This window comes from Thermobia domestica, chromosome 13 (genome assembly GCF_964235325.1).
Source record: "Thermobia domestica chromosome 13, izTheDome1.hap1.1, whole genome shotgun sequence".
In the NCBI taxonomy this organism is placed as follows: Eukaryota; Metazoa; Arthropoda; class Insecta; order Zygentoma; family Lepismatidae; genus Thermobia; species Thermobia domestica.
This window is the reverse complement of record NC_137466.1, coordinates 210,685,187-210,710,974: the sequence shown is the minus strand read 5'-3', so window position 1 is coordinate 210,710,974 and position 25,788 is coordinate 210,685,187. Positions and strand designations below refer to the sequence as shown.

At 37.8% G+C, this 25,788-nt stretch overlaps 1 protein-coding gene across 2 annotated transcripts in view; it reads left to right on the top strand.

The window, feature by feature from the left end:
* The window catches only part of LOC145668982 (uncharacterized), a 351,060-nt gene that overhangs the window by 79,415 nt on the left and 245,857 nt on the right, over positions 1-25,788 (top strand). For both annotated transcript variants that reach the window (XM_081737290.1, XM_081737289.1), the window contains exon 2: positions 3,058-3,253. In XM_081737290.1, the coding sequence (XP_081593416.1) occupies positions 3,058-3,253 (196 nt within the window). The remainder of the gene's footprint in view (positions 1-3,057; positions 3,254-25,788) is intronic.

The following is a 25,788-nucleotide window of genomic DNA, read 5'->3' as shown; positions in this document are numbered from 1 at the left end:
TGTACTTTTCTCATGTTGAAAAAAAATGGTTATCGTTGTTATGACCATTATTGCTTCTTTATTGTTGCAGACTATTTCGTAACTTGAAAATTTAAAATATGATTCAATCCTTTCGACAAATTATCTACGTTTGTGTTTAAAAAAATTAAGAGTGATTTCTTTGTTCGTTAGTTATTTAGTGATCTTCCTTCTTAGTAAAAGGTTGGATACAGTTTTTAAAAAGAAAGTGTATTTTATAAACCTGAGTCCAATTTTTCATTGCAGTTGTTTTCTATTTTTATATCACAATGAAAAATAAGCATAATGATTTACAACAGGGAAAAACAGTGATAGAGCTTTCTTCTCTGTGAGAAGATCAATAATCAAAGAAAAAATACCACTGTCTTTAATATTTACAAATAATAATATCTATAAGTGTGCCGCGAGAATCCAAGTAACGCCCGTAGTGTGCCGCAAGTTGAAAAAGGTTGGGAAACGCTGGTGTAGGCCGTTCTCACCACTCTTTTGCCTTCAACAGAACCGGATTGCAGGACCAAGCTACCAGCGTCCGGATAATCTTATATTCGTTTCCTTGCCGTGAAAAACACATTTAAAAAAGTTAGAATTGTTTATATATTGCTGTAATTAACGCTGTAAGGATGGTTATTTTAAATCGGTCGTTTTTCATAAAAAAAATAAATAAATAATTTCCAAAGTAAAGTTTTATTATATTGGGCTAGCATAAACGATTCTTTCAGTTTGAAAAAAAAAACCTATATTTTCAAAAGAACTACAGGTACACATATGAAAGATATATAAGAAAAGAACCACGAACTTATCAAGTTTATACACCGTCTGCAGATGTTCAATATATGACCCTTTGATAACACAACACACGTCCAGATGATACTCGACTCGAGCTTATTCCATATATTTTGTAGCGTAGTTCCGTCAATTGTCTGTACTCCAATACTGATGCCTTCTTTGAGCTTGACTAAGAATTGCGGTAGTGGGCAAGGACGCCGATTTCTCTGTAATTTTTTTTTTGGGGGGGGGGGGCATTCAGATGCAGAAGGTATATATATGAAGATTTTAAGACAAATTGCATTCAAATTATGCCAAATATTGTATATTCATAAATGCAATAGGGGTCCCACATGAGCTTTGAGGGGGGGTCCTCTCGGCCCCCAGGATCGGCGCCCTTGGTAGTGTGGGTACGTAAACAAGATTCTTAACGCCCTTGGATCACTTAAATCAGGAGATCTGTGAGTTCAGGGAAACAAAGCTAGGTCATTCTCACCAATACGCTCAATCTAGCGATGCGGAAGTTGATCGTTTACATGGCGGTTCTTTTCTATGTTTTCTTCTGAAATCACGTTGCACAGCTACGTATAACAGATGAACATCTGGCATATTCAAACACACAAAAAACTTTCTTGCTTTCCCACCATTTTCGACAGGTACTAACCTCGTACTGCCACACTGGCACATCCTTTCGGAAAGATGATGGACTTCTGCTGCCATCTGGAGTACACAATACAAACTTGGTGAGTTTGTTGTTCTTTTCATATACGCATCTTTCATGTATGCACGTGTGATACTTTTCAAAATATACTCTTTTCAAAACGAATGAATCATTTATGCTAACCCTGTATTGAAATAAATACATAAAATGATTATTTGACAAATTACGAATGAGGGGCTTTAAAGCTCAACTTGTCATGTCCATCCAGACTTAGTGTTCATATAGGCTAGACTACATCTGTCTTGAATGGAATGATCTACTGTGTTCATAAGCAACAACCACTTGTAGTGGGTTATTGGAATAACTATAATAATTGAAACGAGCGGAAGCTTGCTTTTAGGTACAATTCGACTCGTTAAGCGCTTTATGCGCCTATCTGTCTCTGTGCTCTACAACAGCTGTCATAACATTTAATTCAAAATTGTTCAAAAACAACACGTCTGAGTCAGTGAAAAATCAAGGTAATGTTAGGTTGTGTTTTTTGATCGGAAAGGCATTGTCTATCATGAATTTGTATCACGTGCTCAGATACTAAACGAACAGTCGTACCTGGACATTTTAGCGCGGTTGAGGGATTTGTGCGCAGGAAGAAACCTGAATTATGAGAAAACCAGACTTGGATGGTGCACCGTACCAATGCGTCTACTCAACCTTTGTTCCTCATCAGCTATTATCTGGCAAAACATCAGACTACCGTTGTGCTCTATCTACCCTATTTTCCGGACCTAGCTCCAGCAGACTTTTCCTTGATTCCTAAATTTAAAATAATTTGAAAGGAAGCAGTTTCTAAACTGTAGAGGAGATTCAGGACAATGAGACAAGAGACCTGGGCACTGGCCACCATCAAAGAAAGTGGATTCCATGATGTTTTCCAAAAATGGCAGAAACGTTGGGAACAGTGTATTGCCAGTATAGGGAGCTACATTGATGGGGGACAGTACTTAAAATGTTGTACAACAAGCAGTAAAGATGTTATAGCAAATGTTTGGTTTCTTTCTGAACACACCTCGTATTTTTGTACTAATGTATTGTGACGACCTAGGCTAATTGCAAGTTAAACTGTGTTGTTTTTGCTTAATTGTTTCAAAATAATTAGTGAACGTGCTTTGTTCTACTATTAGAACAAGGTCTGCAACCACGTTTAGATTTCAGCGTATTTCTATATTTGTGTAACTGCATGATAATGGCACTGGTTATTTCAAACTTCCCCCGGGGAAATCTGAAATAGCGAGAATGAAATTAGTAGTACGAATATACTGGCAGCCCAAGTATTAAATCTAAAAAAAAAAAAAAAAAAAAAAAAAAAAAAAAAAAAAAAAAACCTCTTAGCGAATTTCGTAACTCCGGGGGAAAATGCTTCCCCGGTGCCAATTCCTGAAATCATCACTGATTTGTGGGCAAATTTGTTAAATTAAATATTTAGAGGTTTCACTTAAGCACAATTTTTGGCTACAGCGTATAGCAGCCTGAAGTCTTAAGCGCTCCAACTATAGTCCTAATTTAAAATGCGATCTATTAGGATTATTTATGTCTTCTGGTTTGTTTATTTGCAGTAACGGTGACCCCAGTGGCAGAGTTCTTGGAACGCAATGGAACGCAGCCCACAGTGGGAGTGAAGGGAGTGGAGACCCCAGATTGGGTGACTTTGAAGTCAAAGTTGAAGTGGGTGTTTCTGCTTCACACATATGGCTTCGCTTGCCTCTTCTTCATCCTGGCTTTCTACGCGTTCTTCTCCATTCTTAACTTAAGGTAAGTTCTCAACAAATTATTAGCTCTCTTTACTAAACGATGTATCGATCTCGCGGATAGCTTACCTTATTGTAAAACTTTGTCTCATATAGGTTGTAAGTAGACCATTTAATAAAAAGAGCGTCCGGAACCGACTCCCACTACCAGTTTTATTATAAAAGCTTCCACTGTAAAAGTATTTTCACAAAATACTATACAAAATAATCTATCTAATATGAAAGGTTAGAGATAGGTAGTCTTTGACCGTAAGGTCGCAGACAGGATCTCCATAGAGCCCCGTAGCAGGCTAAGCAGAGGGGAATTAAGGAACCAATGCTCCGTAGCAAGCAGAGGCGGGTTAAGTGGCCAACAGAGCCCCGTAGCAGGCTAAGCGGCTGAGGTTAGGATTCCCAGACAGAGCCCCGTAGCAGACTAAGCCAGGAGATAGGATAGGCATAGTCCCGTAGCAGATTAGAGGCCCTGGGGTTAGGTTACTCCTAAAGTCCCGTAGCAGACTAAAGGAGGGTCACCAGAAAACTGGTATCGAGTTGACTTCGTCCATCCAATTTATAGGGTCCTTTGGGTGGCGGTGGCGCTGCTGCTCCGATGTCGTCTTCTGCTCCGTGGGAGGGGCCAGAAGCCGTCGTCTGCATGTGATTATACATCCCTCTGGTGGGAGATCCTCTTGCCGAACCATGTGGTGGTGTTTGTGAACACTGATGCGTGGAATTGTTTGTTTACAACATCACTTAGGATATTACATTATTATTATAGGTTATCGTGGTGCAAAACATTATCCACATGTCTGTATGCATCCTCAACGAACTTCCTCAAATATTCCACCATTTTTCTTAGATATTTTTTCTTTATTTTCAGCACATAAGGAATAATAACGTGGCAATGGCTACAGCCTCCTGGAAATGATCCAGATCCCGAATTTTCACACCACATGCTTTAGATTTCAAACTTCACACACTGAGAAAAATCCGTTATGCAGACAGAGATATATTGTACAAATATACGGAACCCTTATGTTTACTACGGAAATCTGTACGGGGCATACGTTATTCATAAGCTACATACCTACTGCCTTTTTCCGCTTAGATATTACATCATACCGCTGTAAGATGTCTGACATGTAACAGTCTTACGTAAATTCCGTATACGTATGTTAGATACGTCAGCTATATGTTTTATACGTTCATCTGTATATGAAATCCTTACTGCTTATATACAGTTCTTTCTTTCATACGGAAAGTACGTATATATGGAACACTTATACAGAAAGTATTATAAATCATAAGTTTGCAGGATGTTCCAGATCCCGAATTTTCACACCACATGCTTTAGATTTCAAACTTCACACACTGAGAAAAATCCGTTATGCAGACAGAGATATATTGTACAAATATACGGAACCCTTATGTTTACTACGGAAATCTGTACGGGGCATACGTTATTCATAAGCTACATACCTACTGCCTTTTTCCGCTTAGATATTACATCATACCGCTGTAAGATGTCTGACATGTAACAGTCTTACGTAAATTCCGTATACGTATGTTAGATACGTCAGCTATATGTTTTATACGTTCATCTGTATATGAAATCCTTACTGCTTATATACAGTTCTTTCTTTCATACGGAAAGTACGTATATATGGAACACTTATACAGAAAGTATTATAAATCATAAGTTTGCAGGATGTTCCATATAGTGGCACATTAAGTTCTAAATTACAGGATTTACGCATGTAACGTACGTTTTTACATACGCCATACATTTTTCTCTGTGCAAATGTGATAAGTTCTCATACAGCAGAACTTTCAATATGACAAAGTTTCTATACAGAAATAGTTACCATATTGTGAAATTCTTCATATGGTAAAATTCCCATATTATAAAATTTCTCATATGACGAAAATTCTTTATGAAAAAAAAAAAACCTAATATAGCAATATTCTCTCTACGGTATACTTCCCATACGGCAAAATTACTCAGAGCTCTTTCATAGCAATATGGTTAACGTGTGCTTCTTTGTGTCAATTCGATCCTCAGTGGGAACTCATGTGATTCGGGTCTCAAGTTAACCTGAAGATTTACCTCTCATATAGCCTGGATGCTGAAAGGGACACTAATCTTCAATCCAGCTAAAAAAAAAAAAAAAAAAAAAAAAACTGGCAAAATTATCTATATGGCAATTACTGTATGGTAGAATTCCTCATATGAGAAAGCCTCCATGTGGTAAAATTCACCATAATCTTCAAAATTCAATGGCAAAAGTTATCACAAAGCAAAATGCCTAATATGGCAAAATTCTTCAAATGTTGAAGTTTATGTATCGACTATGGAAGTCCTAATTTCTTATATGACAAACTCCCCATATGGAGAATTTTTCATAAGGAGAAATTCGATTGAAATTAACACCGTGCTCGTGGGTTTTCTTGGGGTTCTCCCGTTTTTTCCCACTTTCTTCATTCCACCATTTCACTCATCTCTCATCATCGTCTCCGTTAGCCTAACCGGCGTAAACGTGGGACGTAAAACTTAGAGCTTTCATTTCATTTTTTTTTCGATTGAAGTTAGTTCAATATTTTGCCTATTTTACGCTCAGCATGGCACACACGAAGCGTATATGTGTTGTATCGTATGCAGTGAGGATGTTGGAACAATAGATTATCTGTCTGCATCATTTGGATACTACCAGCGACTATGAACATTGATAATATTGAAGATAAAGAAAACAATACAGTCATTGTGATACATTTATTTAAACCGAAAAAAATACATTCTCCTTAGATACTTTTTGATTGTTGAGACACAACTTGCTCAATTGGAGAAAGCTCCATTGTTTATAGATAGTAGCCTTACTAGAAATACTTTCACCTTATTTTAAAGCAATGCCTTCTATTCATTTTTTTTAGCTCCCTCGTGGCTAAGGGGTTAGCGTACGCACCTTTGGCGTGGGAGACCCGGACTCGATTCCCGGCGGAAGCTCATGTGGTTCGGATTTCACGTTAAGCTGTAGGTCCACGGCTCATATAGCCTCGCTGCTGAATTCAACTTTTTGTTTAGTTTTAGTTTTGGCGGTAAGGTTTTTTTTTTCTATCACGAAAATTGGTCCGGGTTTATTTGATATTTCTCAATCATTTAAGCCTTGTTTGATCATGGTGTGTGTGGAGTAGTGAGCACAGTTTCTTTAGACCAGTCACGGCCAATTTATAACGTATAGGGGCTAGGAGAAAATAACCTTTCTTCGGGGCCACTTTCCTTCTCCCCTTCCCTGAAACAATAGTTCACTGAACGTTTGAAAAATAATTTAGTTTCTGTATCTTTGTTATACTGTCTGGCTTCCACTGAAGCCCAATTGATTCTAATTACTCCCAAGAGGTAGAATAACTAGCTATAGTCCAGAAGGTATAACGTCGTTCACTTCCCGCGCTTGGACCTGCTCGTCACTGGGGGTTTAGTAAGAGGGTAGCCAATCACCACCAACCGTCTACTGCGCTCAGCGAGCCACGAGTAACCAAGCTGACCACTCCCATAAACGACACTACAACTTTTCGCGGGAAGCCAACTACGTTATACCTTCCGTACTATAGTATCTTCAATAGATTCTGGTCGCAAACGAAAAGAGCACAACCAAGTGTTCTTTGTAGTATACAAACACCGTGTACCTGGATATTTTTGAGGTTATCCCCGTTTCCTCAAATTTTCTTCATTCCACCATTTCATTCACCGTTTCCCTAAGCCTTGAAGCGTAATTGTGGGACCTAAAATTCAAAATAAACATATAAAAGACCATAGTTTGAAGAACCAGAATAAAGTCTACCTTCAAATTAGGATTATGCAGATGTAATATTAATCCAAATCTGAGATAATTGACCTCGTAGTACAGGGTCTTATACGGTGGTCAATTGCTTCGCTAACATGGTGCTACCAGCGGCTTCTTCTTTCTTCCTGGGCATCAATGTAAGAATTAGGTGCTAAGACACGGATACTTTGGACAATGGGAAAGTTATTTGATAAGGGAAAGAATAGTAGTAGTACCCACTGGCGTCTCTGGCATGTAAAATTTGGGGGAGGGAATATCAAAGAAAGTGATTTAAATGTTACTACCTTGCTATTCCTTAGCCCGCCCTCTCTCTTCCTTCCTATCAATCCGCCACCTTATATCCACAGAAGTAACAAGGAAGGTTGGAAGAGAGTATTAAGCGGGAATCTTGCTTCTTTAGCTCTCTAGGGGTATGTCAAAGTAATAAACAAGTAAAAAAAAGAAAAAAAAAGAAGCCAAGATTCATAGATTATGGGAGGAATGCCTCCCCCTTCGTCGCTTCTCCAGCCTATCAAGGGAAAAATTTATAAACATAAACTAAGGTCGACAAAAGAGTATCAGCTTAAATAAAAACCTGAAATTGCCCTGGAATAACTCTTTATTGACTAGTTAAAATATCTGTACCATGAGGTTACTCGCTCTGTAACCGCAAGCTCTCCTAAAGGCAGAGACCTCCACTATTAGGCCTGCTGTCTCCTAACAAGTTCCTCTAATTTATCTAAAGAACCTTAAATTATTATTATGGACTCGAACAGGAACTCAAGCCTCGCTCCAGCCTTCGTGAATTCCCGAGCCCTTAAAATCATCCGAGAACCTCATTAAAATTCTCATCCCGGCAAGCACCGAAAAGGTAACTGCCCAAGTCGTTCTCTCAGACAGAACCAGTGCCAGCATTAAAATCTAAAGAGAAACCCTCATTTTGGGCTACTCTGGCCTATGTCCCTAAAAAAAAATAATGATCTAGCTATTGTTTACGATGTCGCAGGCTTCATCACTTAGAAACCTGCTCAAAACTATCAGGAGCAGCTCATTCCGCCCGCTCCGTCCAAAAATTCTTAAAGTAAAAAAAAGAGAACTTTATTCACCTATGTCTGGACATAGAGACAACCCTCTTACCGGAACAAGAGAGTCCCCGAAGAAAATCTTATAAGAAGTGAAGCCTGGAAGAAGGGGTGGGTTGACTTATATAGTCTCAAGCCTCTCGCCAAGTGGTCAGCCTTCCACACAATTTCCCCCTTCTTCCCCGTAAAAAAAAACGAAAAATAGAAAGTGAAGCTTCCCACGGCGTATAGGGGAGTCAAGTCCAGAGCTCATTTTGTAACTTTCTAAAACTGCTAAAATAAAATAAAAATTGTTAGAGGCATAACAAGAATTCATTTACACAAGATTCTTAACATTTTAAAATATATAAAAACAAAGCAAGAAATTAGCACTATATACATAAGTACCTTGGCCAAGGATTTTTCATACCACTAAAACAATACTAAAATTATATTAAATACTAATTTAATTACAAAAATATTTACAAATGAAACAGCTATGCACCAAAGGTGCTATAGCATAGCCTACCTCCTTAAAAAAAAGGGAAAAAAAAAGAAAATTCTCTGTATTATAGTCCAAAGTCTTTGAATTCATTCTCAATTGTTCATTATTTTAAATAATTTCCTTTTCACTGTCTTATTAACAGAAAAAAATGTATATCAAAATAATAAAACACACGAACTAATTCACTCATAAACTCAATAATTGTTCAAAGTCTGGTTCAGTTCTATATTTCACAAAAATTCATATCTTAATTTCAATACACACTTACACTTAGATAATTGTTCCTACTGAACACAGTCACTAACACCACTGTAGAGTCCTTGTAGTAGAGATTTTCCCGGAGTCAAAATTTCAGTTTCCTTCTAGCCGGAGAATCAGTTATAGGGACATCTTCAACGTCAATGTCACGTCCTGGAGTTAGTGGAAGAAAATCTTCGTCGAAACAGAGGCAAAGAACATCGTCGTTCCCTGCTTCGTGGTCGTGTGAGGGAACTCGACCGGGGGTCGAACCAGTTCCCTCAGGTTCCGGAGTCGGAGCCGTATCTTTTACAGCTTGCAGCAACCTAATCTCCTGCAGCGAACATGTCGACGGGTCTATTTTTTGGATCTTATGGTCGGGGTTATTTTCATCTGATCGTTTTAATCTTCGCTTATTGTTCTTGTTAGAGTCCACATTGAACAGGAGTATAAGTTCTATAGGATTAGCAGGATCCGGTCTGGCTGCGCAAAATACATGTCTAACAGACTTTTTCGGTTTCTTAAAATAATTCTTTTTCTCCATATTTAGACTGAACTCGGAGAAGAATCCTCAGGGTTTATCTCGGTCAGGCGTAAAAGCAAATATGTCCAGTTTTCTAAGTTCACAATTCTTATATCACTTTTTTTTTTGAGAAAAAAATGTGGAAAAGGGGGGAACAACAACAAAATCAAAGAAGGCACTGTACAACGAATGACCACCCAACATTAGAAAGTTTTTTCTTTTTTTTTTTTTAAAAAAAAGAAACTATTTCCCACTCTTTCCTATTCAAGCTTAGTTACTAATGACAATTGACGGCAAAGTAAAGTAGTGAACAAAGAAAGAAGTATTTTGACGCCAATAACGAATTTAAGATGTGGAAAGTTTGTTTTCTCAATCCCTATATATACTTTTGTTCCGGGACTTTCAAGCGCGTGTGTCCCTCACAACTATTGTTAACCTTTTTCCTCGGCACATGGTAGTCTTCTTTCTGTTCAGGAAGATGTCTTGCAAAGGCCGGGGGCTCATAAAACTTCTTAAAGAAGTCACAATTGACCCTTATTTCCTTGTTGTCAAAGACATTCCTGACTAAATAAGTGTTTTCTGCAAGCTTCGACTTTATTACGTACGGACCATCGTATTTGGGTAAGAACGACTTCGTAACAGATTTCGCTAGGCAAGAAAGCCTGACTGATTTCACCCACACCTTTTGTCCGATTCTGAAGGGGTTAGGCAAGCGCGACCTGTCATAAAACCTTTTCTGAGTGGCGTGTCTCTTCCTTTGAATTTCATTTGCACGCTCAAAAGCCCGTTTAACCCTAGACTTAATTTCCCACGCATAGCGGGGGTACGAATCCTCGCTCTGTTCTTCACTTTCAACTGGAGACAAAAGTGGGTCCAAAGGAGAAGATACACTGCGACCATAATGCAATTCAAAAGGAGTATATTGAGTGGCCGCACATGTTCTCGAGTTTAGAGCAAACTCAATAAATCTCAAATCTTTCGCCCATTGGTCATGCTCTTCATTATACATGGCCAACATCATCTTGCAATCCTTAACAACTTTTTCAGATTTATTCCCCTTTGGCCTGTATAGAGAAATCTTAATGCTCTTCGACCCTAATATGCGTAAAGTTTCCGTCCACAATTTCCCAGAAAAGCTTTGATGGTTGTCACTGATGATCTTTCGGTACACAACGTGTCTGCAAAAAAATTCCACCAAGCACGACGAAACCGCTTTTGCTGTAATCTTCCTTAATGGAAATAAATTCACATATCGGGTGAAGCTGTCAATAACAATAAGGCAATATGAGAAACCTCCGTTCTTAGAGCGAGTCACGGGTCCAAATGTATCTACATAGGCTGTACGGCCGGCCACACACTCCAGTGTACTGGACATTAAACCAAATTTTCGTTTGCCATAGTCCTTGTACTTAGCGCATACCACGCAACTTTTACAAAACTGCATAATATCCCTATGCATTCCCAGCCAAAAATATCGTTTTCTAATTCGAGAAAACGTCTCCCTGGGATGAGGGTGTCCGGAAAATTCAGCGTTGTGGGCTCTATCACAAACTATGGCTCGCAGTGAAGCGGGGACCCACACACACTGAAACTCAATTTCATCAAAAAGCATCTTCCTAATTAAAATTCCCTCGTCCGATATAAAAGTTCCCTTAGACCAGTTTTTAAACTTCTTCATCTGCTTCTTGGGAATAGCATTTCTTTCACCTCTAATAAAAGCCAGCAATCTTTTTAGAAAAACATCCTTTTCCTGATGCTCGACTAATCTCGCAGGAACAATAATGTCCTCGTAATTGAGAGAATCGTTTCTTTCTTCGTCGTCCCCTTCTACCTCCACTATAAGACAGAAAGGTAAGACAGAAAGCATTTCTCTCTTCTCCTTGGGACTAACTTCTATGTGCCTAGGAAGCGTCCTCATACTATCCCTCTTTCTTTCTCTGAGTTTCCTCTTAACCTCCTTAATATCTTTACTAACTTGCTTGTCGATGATAAAAATCTCCTCACTCTGGAGATCTTCTGCATCAACAAGCCGTCCATCTTCACCTAACACTTTTAAGAAACCAGCGTCGGTCTCACTTTGAAGTGGCAAGAGCTCATTAGAAATTTCTGAACCTTCAAAATCTTCTGGTTCGGTAAAACCGTCTTCGATGCGGCTTAAATAGTCGACATAGTGTTTGGCGCCTTTTACAAATTTGAGCACCACCGGAAATCTAGAAATTCGAGTAACCCACCTAGTAATCATAGGAGGGGCCTTCGTCGTTTTTAGAAGCGAAAGAAGCGATCGATGATCTGTATGGACAACTACCATCGGACTGTGCATAATATAAAGTTCGTGACGCTCTAAACCAAGAAGTATTCCAAGTAGTTCACGATGAGACGTGCTGTACTTCATTTGTACTTCATTGAATTTGCGTGACCCAAATGATACAACACAAAGTTTTCCATTTTCATCCTTCTGTGCCAAAACATAACCGCGGCAGTCCCGCTCGAATCGACGAACAGATGAAAAACTTCATTAATTCAATAGGGCAATAAAAGCTTCCTATTTTGCGCAATCTCCCTTTTTAATGCATTTAGTGCGTCTTCATGCTTAGCTTCCCATTTGAATACACTGTTTCGCTTTAAAAGATCGGTCAACGGGCTTACTATTTTTGCCATGTTCGGTATCTGAAATCTAAGATACTGGCAAAACCCAAGAATTGACTGCAGTTTCTTAACATTCTTAGGTCTCTGTAGCTGTTCGGCCATTTTAATTTTCTCATCAGTACATGATATTCTTCCGTGACAAACACGGTAGCCAAGAAACTGAATTTCTTCCGTAAACAGTTTCGTCTTAGATGGACTGAACGTTAAGTTTGCCCTCTTAAATCTTTTTAAAACCTCCGAGAAGAGTTCTAATAACTCCTCCTTATCATTCGAACCCAGGATTACGTCATCATAATATGTTACGACCTTCGTATAATACAGTTCCTTAAGAACATCTTGCATCAATCGGTTCAAACTAAACGGGAGGGAGCTTAACCCGTAAAATCCTCGAAGAAAGTGGTAAGTCCCGAAATGAGTCAAAAAGGTTGTGTATTTTTGACTGTTTTGTGCTATAGGAAGCTGAGCGAATGCATAGCTGAGATCCGTAGATATCCAGTACTTTTTATCACCTAAATAAGAAAGAGCCTCCATCATCCCCGGAATTCCCATCGTAACCCTTTCCGTTGCTCTGTTCAAGGATCTGGAGTCCATTATTAATTTAAAAGTTCCATTTTTCTTCTTGTGAAGAATGGGATTGCTAACCCATCGAGAGTTATTACATTTCTTAATGATTCCCTTTGCCTCCATGTCATCAAGTAGTTCCTTCATAATCTTCTTCTTCTCCTCCGAAAGAGGGCGTAACCTTGCACTAAAGGGGCGGGTATCCTTCAACACAATTTCGTGTTCCAACAAATCAGTTAGACCGGGGTCCTCTGAAAAAACTTCTTTGTTATCATAAAGAACTTCCTTCAAACGCTCAAAAAGATCTGGCTCCAAATCTACGCTCTTAAGCATTTCAGCTATTTGATCAATCTCCGGTTCTAAGGAAGCGACTTCCGAGCATTTTTGAACGTTCTCAGCCTTAGGAATGTCAAATAAACAAATAGAATCCTCACCGCTACTGATTGACCATCCGGATTCCGAAATATGAAGAGCGATTTTTGCATTAGACAAAAAATCTCGGCCAGTTATGAGGGGTCTTGTACACGAGGCGAGGACGTGAAACTTTTGTCTCACCCTGTACTTGCAGAAATTAACATATACAATAACGTAGCCTTCTGTTTCCGTCGTTCCAGAGGCAAGAGCTATCTTTAAAGGTTTTCTCTTTAATTTAACGCCTTTATTTATCCATTTATTTGCTATCTCCCGTGATACTACACAGATAGAGCTTCCTGAATCCAAAAACGTTAGATATTCATCCCCTAGGATCTTACATCTTAAAAGAGGCTCTCTTAATTGTGCTTCCCCCCCTCTGCAGGCGAGGAGAGAGTCCGTCCGTTTTTTTGCATTTTCTTGAAAAATTGTCTTTTTCCATTTCCTGGTCTGGGGCGACCTGTTTGTTTGTTTCTTTCTCCTTCCCCCTCTTTTCCCTGTGAGGACCTAAAATGAGCTGTCTGGGTAGCTTCCCTCCCCCTGCTTTTTATGACTTTCTTCTTGGCCGAGGGACTCGACCCAGTAACTATGTTTTGACTATGGTTAGTATTTACAAGGCTTTTCTTGCTTGCTTGTATCAAGCCTACTGAAACTGGAGGCAACCAGTTTTCCTTTTCCTCTTCTCTGGGAAACACAAAGGGTGTTAGGAAATTTTCGTCTTCAAATTTCCATGCACGTTCCCTCAGAAAAAGCGAAATACCTGCTTTTGATAGTAGATCAAAACCTGCAATAACCGGCAATGCCAGACTTTCCAAAACGTAAAAGGTGTGGACAAACCGCTTGTTCTTGATGCAAAACGGGATTGTAATCTTCCCGACGCAAGTAGCCCTTCCGCTTGCTAATTCCACCGTTAAGTTATCCTTCCGTAATTTGGCCCCCTGTTGAATCCACTTAGAAGCAGTATTTTCATCTACCAAACTAATAAAGCTGCCACTGTCCAGGTACATGAAGGTCTTATTTCGCTGTACGTAACCATACAAAAACGGTTCCCGGTTTCTTTGATTTAGAGGGGTGACTTTCCTAACAGAAGCTGAAACCTTCTTCTCGTCTCTTCGTTCTCTATGTGCTTTAAAACATTGTTTACGACGGTGACCATAGTTACCACATGAAAAGCATTGAATCTGCTTCTTCTCCTCCCCCTTTCCTTCCTTGTTTACTTCCTTCTTACCGGAAGCGCTTATTTCAGAAGTCCGGCGAACGAACCCAGGGTCCAGAGCTTTTAACGTAACTGGTGGTATTCCATTTTCGTTTTCCTTTGCTTTTTCAAACCCAGTAAGCGCTGCGACTGAATGCTTAATTGACTTGCTTTCCTGAATGTTATACTTCTGGGTGTACGTGAATTCAGACAATAGAAGGGACTGAATCTTCAAAGATTCCCGTTCTAATTCCTTCAACGTATTAAAGCTCTTTTCGAAAAGAAACTTCTTGTAACTCGGATGTGCCTTCTCAACAATTTTCGCCACTTGTTGTTTCTCAGGCAAAGGATCTTTTACACGAGAGAACAAAACGGCCATCTCTCTGATAAAGAATGACAGAGTTTCGTCTGGTGATTGGACCCTAGAGTTAATTAACGACTCTATTTCTGATTCATAGGTGAAACTAAAGAATTCTTGCAATAAACTATCTTTAAAATTACTAAAATTGTCAAACGGCTTTTTGAAATTATACCAGTGATGCGCATTATCTGTCAAAACTCTGGGAATAACGAACTCGAGTAAATCATCCAAACTAAGATTCTTTTGTTTCGCATACTCAGTTATCCCGTCTAAAAACTCAAAAGGTAACTCCCCTTTCTTACCAGAAAACGTGGGAGGTGCCAGTTTAAGCTCCGGCAGATCTAAATTGCGCCGACATCTGCATTCGGAGGCGCTCTCATCGCTTCCATGTGAGCTGTTAACTTTCAGCCTCCTAATAGCTTCTAACAATTTTTCTGTACTAGTATTCTCGTCTCCTTCCAAGCCTAACTCAGAGCTTAAGGCGCTTAGATCAATCTGACTCGCCATTTTCTGCCCTCTTGTTCTACCTGACCTTAAAATCATAGGCTAAAGAAAACAACCAAATATCAATTAATCGAAGGACACTAAAACCCATAAACAAGAAACGAAAGAAGAAAATATATCTTTAAATCTTAATTATAACTGCGAGGTTATAATCCCGGAAAAGAACCCACACTTCTATGCTATTCCTTAGCCCGCCCTCTCTCTTCCTTCCTATCAATCCGCCACCTTATATCCACAGAAGTAACAAGGAAGGTTGGAAGAGAGTATTAAGCGGGAATCTTGCTTCTTTAGCTCTCTAGAGGTATGTCAAAGTAATAAACAAGTAAAAAAAAGAAAAAAAAAAGAAGCCAAGATTCATAGATTATGGGAGGAATGCCTCCCCCTTCGTCGCTTCTCCAGCCTATCAAGGGAAAAATTTATAAACATAAACTAAGGTCGACAAAAGAGTATCAGCTTAAATAAAAACCTGAAATTGCCCTGGAATAACTCTTTATTGACTAGTTAAAATATCTGTACCATGAGGTTACTCGCTCTGTAACCGCAAGCTCTCCTAAAGGCAGAGACCTCCACTATTAGGCCTGCTGTCTCCTAACAAGTTCCTCTAATTTATCTAAAGAACCTTAAATTATTATTATGGACTCGAACAGGAACTCAAGCCTCGCTCCAGCCTTCGTGAATTCCCGAGCCCTTAAAATCATCCGAGAACCTCATTAAAATTCTCATCCCGGCAAGCACCGAAAAGGTAACTGCCCAAGTCGTTCTCTCAGACAGAACCAGTGCCAGCATTAAAATCTAAAGAGAAACCCTCATTTTGGGCTACTCTGGCCTATGTCCCTAAAAAAAATAATGATCTAGCTATTGTTTACGATGTCGCAGGCTTCATCACTTAGAAACCTGCTCAAAACTATCAGGAGCAGCTCATTCCGCCCGCTCCGTCCAAAAATTCTTAAAGTAAAAAAAAAGAGAACTTTATTCACCTATGTCTGGACATAGAGACAACCCTCTTACCGGAACAAGAGAGTCCCCGAAGAAAATCTTATAAGAAGTGAAGCCTGGAAGAAGGGGTGGGTTGACTTATATAGTCTCAAGCCTCTCGCCAAGTGGTCAGCCTTCCACACAATTTCCCCCTTCTTCCCCGTAAAAAAAAAACGAAAAATAGAAAGTGAAGCTTCCCACGGCGTATAGGGGAGTCAAGTCCAGAGCTCATTTTGTAACTTTCTAAAACTGCTAAAATAAAAAAAAATTGTTAGAGGCATAACAAGAATTCATTTACACAAGATTCTTAACATTTTAAAATATATAAAAACAAAGCAAGAAATTAGCACTATATACATAAGTACCTTGGCCAAGGATTTTTCATACCACTAAAACAATACTAAAATTATATTAAATACTAATTTAATTACAAAAATATTTACAAATGAAACAGCTATGCACCAAAGGTGCTATAGCAACCTAGCCATTACTACCCATGGTAGATTTAAATGGTACTACCTACCCAACCTGTTTATTATCTTTGATTCCATTTGTTATCTTTCTGCTTACCTTCACGGACCCCCTGAGGTATATCAAGAACTCATTTCATAGCCATTTATAATCGTTTCATAGCCTGAATATTATATTCCAAATAAATATTATTATGTATATATTATTCTGTCGTTAGTAAATAAATTAAATTAGAATAAAATATTGAATATTTTGTACTTCAAAATATTGGGAGGGGGAGTCGTCCACCTCGTCCCCCCGCCAGAGACGCCCGTGCTAGTAAAGGAAAGAAAAAGAGCTTTTGCTATTTATTGTGGTCCATTACAACGTTACCAAAAAAGTTCATTATTCTTGATCTACGTCACTAAGCGTGAAATTGAAACAATCATCCAATTTCTATTGTTTTTCTGCATTCGTATGGAGAATTGTAACTTGTTGAGTCCCATACTTTATTAGATATTCATGAAGTAAAATTTACATGTTATCTTATGGGGATTGGGAAACCAGTCCTAAAATGTATAAGATTCCATTTAAGAAATAAAAAAAAAGTTTTTACGTCTTCCAAGAGGTGGTCTGAATTCCAATTAACAGGCGGTGATCGTTCTCAACCAGATTTCTGCTGCAATGATTTATCACGAGTTGGCAATGGTCAGAAGTTAGACTCATCGGGGTTTCAATACTACAATAACTTCTACTTAACTTTTATATATTTCTCCTTCATATTTTTGCATACTTTTTTTTATAAAGTTTCAACAATAAAAACATGAAAGTATTTTCACTGTATCTAAAAGTCATCAACTAAAAAAAAATATGGATAAAACATAGTGCTGGTATATTGTAACAGCTGTGACAATGTTATTCCAAGAATTTTAGGAATAATCCCCAAAAATGGATCAAAAGATTGCGATCTTGGCCAAGAATTAGTTTTTGGATCAGGGGCCACAAAATTTTTGAACGGCTCCTGAATCGAGCTTTCGTATCTTCTACAGAATAAGCACATCATACTGAGCTCAGCGATAGTTTGGGTTTGGCTACACTGTGTGTAAGGCCTACAAGAAAATTTTTGATTGAAATTTGGGATCCAAAAAAGTTTTTTTTTTTTGTCTGGGTACCTTTCATCTCTTCCATTTCGTGTTGCCTGTTATTCGGAAAAAGGAGAAAAGATGTTACCTGAATTATTGAACACCCTGTGCAATTCACAAAATAATAAAGTGTCAGAAGGCACGCATGAGTGCTTGACATCTTCGTTCGACTCACTTTGTGCTCAGTTGGTATCCATATACCTGCAATACCCGTGTTGAGATTTTTTCTTTTTCTTTTTATTTTCTTTCTTTTTTTTTGTTTTGAATACGCTCTGTGTGAGTAACGCAGTGAAAGGATTTGTCCTATTCATTCCAGCTACGTCATTAGGATTTCATTTTCAACGCCCTTTTGTCGTCTCCCAGTTCTATTTTTCAATGTGTTCTCTCATGTTAGCCTTTTGGTGTAGAGATTGCAAAGGGAAAATATTGAGTCTTCCAATCAGCGAAGGCAATGCGAGTCTTTTCAGTTCGGAAGAGCTCTGATCACACATCCTGATTGTAAGCTTTCATTTCATTTCGGCAGCTCAATAGTGCTTCCCATCAAATAAAAGAACATCTTTATTTTTTATTTTTTACAGGGTGTTCTAATAGAACAGTCTCTATTTCAAATGTCAAACTACAAGTATTTTTATTTCGTTTCTGTCTTCTGGATATTTATACGAGATATGATCGGAATGTAATTCCATATTAGAAGTGAAGATCAGGCACGTAGCTAAGGGGTGGGTCCGGGGGTCCGGACCAACCACTTCGAAACCAGAAATGAAAAAAATTTAAAAAGGATAAAACAAAAAGAAACGAGAAAAAGAAGAATCAGTGTTAAAAATAAAAAGCTACAACAAGCGTTTGGTTACTCTTTCTTATGAGGAGATTTGTGTGGAGGAAACTTGGGGGGAGGAGTCAAGTTAAAAGTGGATATTATTGGAATGGAACATTCCGAATTCAATCTAACTCCATGCTAATCCGATGGCCTACAAATGACGATCGAGAAACCGGTTCGATCAGATAGACTCTCAGGTAGAACTTACGAAATGCCCACAATCACCAATAATATGAGCCTGGCAACATAGATTTCAGTTACACTTGTTAAAAAAATTCAATTTCGCGGCAACACTAATCCATTTTATAGGATGTCTTTACTCCCAGAAGAGATTTCGTTGCTATCCTTGACGGCATTAAATAAATATAAGAAAAAGAAGAAGAAAGAAGACAAGAAGAACCGAGTTCGAATGCCCTCGGAAGACTATATCCTTTTTCAATACTTTTTATATTCTTTTATTCGAGATTTCTTCATAGTTTATTATTAAAACACTTACTAACATATCCTCATTTTATAGTCCTAACGATCCAATATGGGTATGTTACCAGTAAAATAGTTTAGATTGATAGAGTCCCTGGTGTGTGAGCACAGTATTTTTTCATGTCTTCCCCCCCCCCCAATTACGAAATGCTGGTTAAACGAACCAATATATGTTGCCAATAAAATAGTTTAGAATGATCGAACCTCTGGTGTGATAACCACAGTATTTTGTCATGGACCTCCCTATTACGAAATCCTGGCTACGTGCCTGTAAAGTGCCTTGATTAAAAACCACGTGAATAGGGGGTCTAATTATTTTTTCCTCGTTTTGAGTTTAACGTACTCACCGACGCGAGACGTGACCCTAGAGCTTAATATGGAATCCGAATCACATAATCTGCAACTGGAAATAGTACGCAGATCTTCCGCGCCGAATGCACAAACATTAACACAAAGAGGTTTTATGAATAGTTATGTTGGTACATTGTTTTAACTACTACATTCGTAAATTTCATGTCAGGTCGGTAAGCCCAATTGTTAATTGGTCATTTCAAAATCAGTAGACAAGTATGTTTGAAATTTGGGACCAAACTGAGTTGTTCAAAGCATTAGTGGGCGCATAGCAAGAGTTCGAAATAGGACATCCTACTTATTCACCCGACTTGATACTTGTGTTTTCAAAGCATTCTCAAAATTAAACACTGTGCTAAAATGACTAAGATGTTCTAAGGTCGCTCATATCCAGCATCATTTGAGAAAATCGGGGCCGTGGAATTTCAGTGATAGAACGTTCACATCTGGTGCGTTCAATCTCAGCTCACGCCAAGTGGTGGACGTTGCGGTGGACAAACACCGTGTGCGTCGAGAGTCTTTTCTCCCACTTTCTTCATTCCACCAATTTATTCATCATCTTCCTGCTTAGCCTCGGAGCAAAATCTTGGAACGTTAAACTAAAATTTTATTTCATTTGTGAACATTCTTTAAAATACCCAGAGATTAAAATATCTGGGAAATAAAAGTACTAGACCTCCTTCCGAAAATGAAGACAGCGTACGAGGGCCACTATTTATGTTTTGAGCCTTGGCAGCACTGATTGTAGTTAGGTGATATCTTTTGTTTGTATAGAAAAGTTTGACATTGTTGACCATAACGTACTTCAAAATGCTTTGTCAATAGCTTTATTTGTGTTGTTTGCGTTGAATTGAGGATTGCTTGACAATAGAAAAAATGGAATTAACTCCTGAAAATTTTCGTGCGATGATTTATTACAATTTTTGGCGTGCATTATCAAGACAAGTTTGCATCGATCAACTTACATCCATATTTGGCGATGAAGCCCCATCCTTTGCCATTGTGAAACGCTGGTACAGTATAACGATTTTACTCGTGCCCACCATTCGTTCACTGATGGAATTCGCGAAGGTCGTCCAAAATCAGTTGTTATTCAAGAAAACATTGATTCTGTTCAAAACCTAATACTGCAAGATTGCCATGTGACATACTGTGAGATTAAGGCAACCCTAGGCATCAGTTCCACCAGCGTATATGAAATATTACATGATCATTTAGCTGTGAGAAAGGTTTGTTCTCGTTGTATCCCACATAATTTGACAAAAACTCAAAAAGAAGTTGGTGCACAGAAAAGCTCAATAAATACAATGGCGGTGTTTCAAAAGACGTCTATAACATTTTAAAAGGTAACGAATCATGGATACATGCATATAAACCGGAACGTAAACAGTAGTCGACTGTATGGGTATTTCAAGATGAACCAAATACAACAAAAGTTGCTCGCGCTCGAAGCACATCGAAACAAACGGTCCCCTTTTTTTTCTCGGAAAAACTGGTCATGTGGCAATTGTGCCTTTGGAGGAACGTAGAACAGTCAACTCTGAGTGGTATACAATGATTTGTTTACCGGAGGTCTTGCAACTGTTAAATTGTTTCTTCGACACCATTCACTAATACTTCCCATTTTCTTTCTATAGGAACAGCCATTCGTTGCCCTACGAAAACCTTAACTTTTATATAATTTGTATTTTGGACTTCCATTCCAATTATCACCAGTCGAGAAGGTCCGGATATCATGCGTGGAAGTAGATTCACAGCATTTAACAATCATAACAATAATAATACAGATTCCAAATCTCAGTTCCAAAATTTTAATGTTTATTTCTATTACCAGGATACAAGGGCAATGTTACAGCTGTCTGCTTTCTAACGATCCGGATTATAGGATACATCCGTTATCTCATAACCATTTTACTTCCTACACCAAGTACCTTGATTATTTATTACAAAACATTCGACGTGTATACTTCAATTATTTATAATATTTCTCATTCATTTCTTTAAAACAGCGACGTATTGGTACATGACTGCGGAGCTTTGTATAAAAATGGCTACGAATACGTATTAAAAAAACCATCCATCTCGTAGTTTGAACATAAGCTGTAATATTAGCCTTCTATATTCAAGAAAATCCATATTATTTAATTAAATAATTATTTCATACAAAATATAACTTAATAATTTAGCATTGGGAATCATCTGGGATACGGAAGTAGGCGGGGTTAGGCTCTTAGCAATTCATATTATATTGATTGATATTTCTTGAACACATCTTACCATATATGTTAATTTGCCGCACAAAAGAATATGATTATCACTATTTTATGGTATTTAACTTAGACAACACCTCAAATTGTTTTAAAAACGTCAAATTAATTCGTTTCGTACATTTATTAATCTTCTCTGTTCACGTAGACATTCAGTGTATATCTTTTCAATCAATCAATAATTAAAAAGAGAAAAAAACGCATGTATACAGAATTTAAAGCACTTTTCGCCCAGTGATTCATTTAGTATCCCAGAAAACTATAATTTATCGACTCATTTTAATAAAATTTGTTTTGTAAATTAATAATAACGTATTAAAATTAATAACAATAAGATTAAAATTAAATAAACAAGTATTTAGAATAAAATAAAACAATCAATAATCACAATGTGAAACAAAACAAACAAGATTTGAAACGATCGGTTTTCAGATCGTTAAATTTCCCCGGCTTCACCCGAAAAAAATTTATGATCTTTGTAGACAAACATAAAATTTTCACGTTCGGTTATTCATAGTTATCTTACATTTATATTTTTTTCTCAACACTGGATAAACTAATAGAAATTACAACTAAACAAAATTTTAAGAACAATAACATTAATAACATAGAATTCGCTATTTACAAGCTCTTATTCAAGTTCATATTTACTTTTCTTTATATTCTTACATTTAACAGTTCCAAAGATTCTTCACAATCAGGTGGACAACGACTTAGAACATATGCAATTTTATTGTGTTGTCCAGCAATATGTTGAAAGTGTAAATCAAATCGCTGAAGTTTTAGTATTAGTTTCATAGTCCTAGCGTCCAAATGTTTTAATGTGAGAGCATGAGTGGCTGCTTTATTGTCACAATGAACAATTACACTTCTCCCAAGGATAAAATTAGCAAAACGTTCGCACACCAATAAAATCGCAGCTAATTCTAGCTGAAACACAGAATACGATAATTCGTGAAGTCGTAATCGTCTACTGGCGTAACCGATAACTGATGGATCTTCGTCAGTCCCATGAAACTGTGCTAAATACCCTGCTAGATTTTCCGCGCATGCATCACTGAAGATATGGAATCTTAATGTAAAGTCTGGCTGTTCAAGCGCAGGAGGTGTACTAGCTAATATACGTAATTTCTCGAAAGCAGTTATAGCTGTTTCGTTCCATACAAATGGTTTATCCTTTTTCAAGAGCTCATACAATGGACTTGAAAGATTAGCATAATTGTTTATGTATTGTTGACGCCATCCTACTAGCCCTAAGAAAGATCTAAGCATTTTTCGTGTCTTTGGTATAGGAAAACAACGTATGGGCTCATTTAATTTAGGGTCGACCTTTATCTCTTTTCCATTGACTATATGCCCTAAAAATTTTATCTCAGGTACGATGAAACTGCATTTTTTTGAAATTTAAGGCAAAGTTGCCGGCTTGGAATATTTTGAAAGCAGCTTCCAGATGGACAAAATGTTCTTCTAGCGAAGAAGAAAAACATAAAACGTCGTCGAGATACACAATAATAAAAGATTTGGTATGCATCCCAAAGAATTCATTCATTGTCTCCTGGAATACGGCAGGTGCTAACCTCAAACCCATAGGAAATACACACATACAATATTGCCTCCCTAAATACACAAAACTTGTACATAACCTCGACGAAGGATGCAAACGTACTCCGTAATAACCGGACATACAATCAAAAGAAGAAAATGCACATGCACCAGTTAATCGAGATAACAGATCTGCTATAGGCTCTACTTGGACTTTAGGCGATATGACCTTGGCATTTAACTCTCTTAGATCTAATACTGGTCGTACCCCTCCTGAAGGCTTGCGGACACAATGGATAGGATTACGGTAAGGGGAAGACTTTTCTTCTGCAATACCATACTCAACCCATTTCATTAACTCTTTTTCAAACTCATCCCGCAAAGATTGAGGGATGCCATATAACTTTCCCACAACTGGTTCATGATCTGTAAGTTCTATCTTATATGGCTTCGTGCGGATGGGTCTTGGATAATCTGTAAATAGTGGTCGATATTTCAGAAGAATATCACATAATTTACTCTGAATATCTTCTGGCAAATCAGCACGCTGTTGCACAAATTCTTTTATCTCATCCTCAGACATACTAGGTTCCGGTACACGGATAACTTCCTTAACTTCGTGTAGGGACTCATCGGCGGGACTGTAATTTGTGTCACGAATAAAAGAAAGATGTACAGATGTAGGTTCTATAAGACAAACAGTAATCATATCTCCATTCTCATCAGTTAAGTGTAAAACCTGTTTTCTAACATCAATTATCCCATTGAATTTACGCATGAAAGGGCTTCCAAGTAACAGATCTGGATGCATATTTTTCACTACAAATACTGGTACTTCAAAGACATGTTCTTGAATTAAAAAAGTTAAGAGCTGCGTTCCTTTAACATTAACATTTTCATTACCGGCAAATGCTCCCAAATTTATAGTCTCTACATGTCGTAGTTTAGCATTTGGAAACTTCCGTTGAATTTTATACCAAGTTCGTTCGCTTAATAGATTTAATTCTGCGCCAGAATTTATAATAGCAGTTAAATCGAATTCACTTAAAGTACATGGTATTTTGGGGGAAGGATAATAATATTCCTCCTTGCCTATAATTTTAGCATCATCAACATCCTCGTCAATGACAAACGAAATACTATATTTAATTTGAGTATATTCATCTGCAACTACTTTTGATTTCCCGTTCTCACTTGCAGAGGATATAAATACAGTTGCACTTTCTTTTTTCTCCGAGAGATTATATCTTTTTAAGAGTTGATGTTTTCTCTCCATTGAACAATTGAATTTCTTTAAATTCTTAAAATTCTGAGTTCCCAATCGCTCTCCCTGTAAAGTTTGAATAACAGCACAATTGCGTAGTATTTTGTGCACCAAGTACGGGCCTACATAACTGTCGAAGTATTTATGAACTTTATTTTTAACCGAAGAAGAGAGGGAAAATGTTCTAACCATTACCAAATCTCCTTCTTGTAAAGTAGGTGAATTATCACAAACTTTAGCACTTTTTCTAAAGTCTTCCTTATTGTAATTTGTCTATCTTCTGGTTGTAAATCAATTAATTCTGGAGGCCATTTATAAGAGCTTTTAAAGACATCAGTGGCAGCGAAAGATAGAAAGATTTCAGCTGGACAATGATTGGTAGCTTCACAAATTGAATGATTCAAGAGATCTTGCGCTTCCTTCAAAGATTGACTCCATTTAGAGTGATCTTCGGAGCACTTTATTCGCATTATTCTATTTAATTCCCTGTGTCTTCTTTCCACAAGTCCATTTGCCTGAGGAGAATAGGGTGATGTCAAGTGATGTTCTATATTATGGCGTGCACAAAATTCTTTCCATTTCTTCGAGGTAAATTGTGATCCATTATCGCTTACAATATGTGTTGGGTAGGGAAATACATAGAAATAATATTTCTGTAGAACCCGAACAATCTCTTGAGCGTGTGCAGTCCTCAGAGGATAAAAACATATAAATCGAGAGTACACATTTAATACAGATAAAACATAATAGAATCCACGACTATTAGGTAACTTTCCCACGATATCTACACAAAGCTTCTCGTGAGAACACTTCGATTCAATATGGCACTTAACAGTGGGAATCGATCGATTTCTTGCTTTTGTACGAGCACATGTTAAACAGTTATTGATATAGTTTGCTATATCTCTCTTTTGGTTCTTCCAATAAAATAGTGCGCGGGCAAAACCAAAACACTTCTTAAGTCCAAAATGACCCTTTTCATGTATTTTCTTTACTAACACATCCACCAACTTCCTAGAAATCACAAGCAACCATTTATTTTTAAGTTTTTCTTTAACAAACAATATGCCGTCCTTAGTTGCAACGAAACTTCCGTTCTGTTCTAATATTGAAAATAATTTCTGACAGTAATTATCAGTCTTTTGTTCTTCTCGGATTACTTCACTAGATATCAGATCTGGGTCTTCGAATAATACAAAGTCGGTTCTTATTATTCCTGTGTCGGAAGGTTTTATGCTTTTGCTCTCGCAACTGTTTACCCTTCCTATGAACGATTGCGCCACATGTTTTCCGAAGTAAGTGGATTGTCACCCGAGCCTTCAGATCGGCTAGCCCCTGATCTTATATCTTCAATTGGTGAATGACTTTCGTTAGTTTGACAACTTTGGTCTTGTGAAAACTGAACTCTCCTACGTTGGTTATTGTTCGACGGTGTTCGTGCATAATTTCC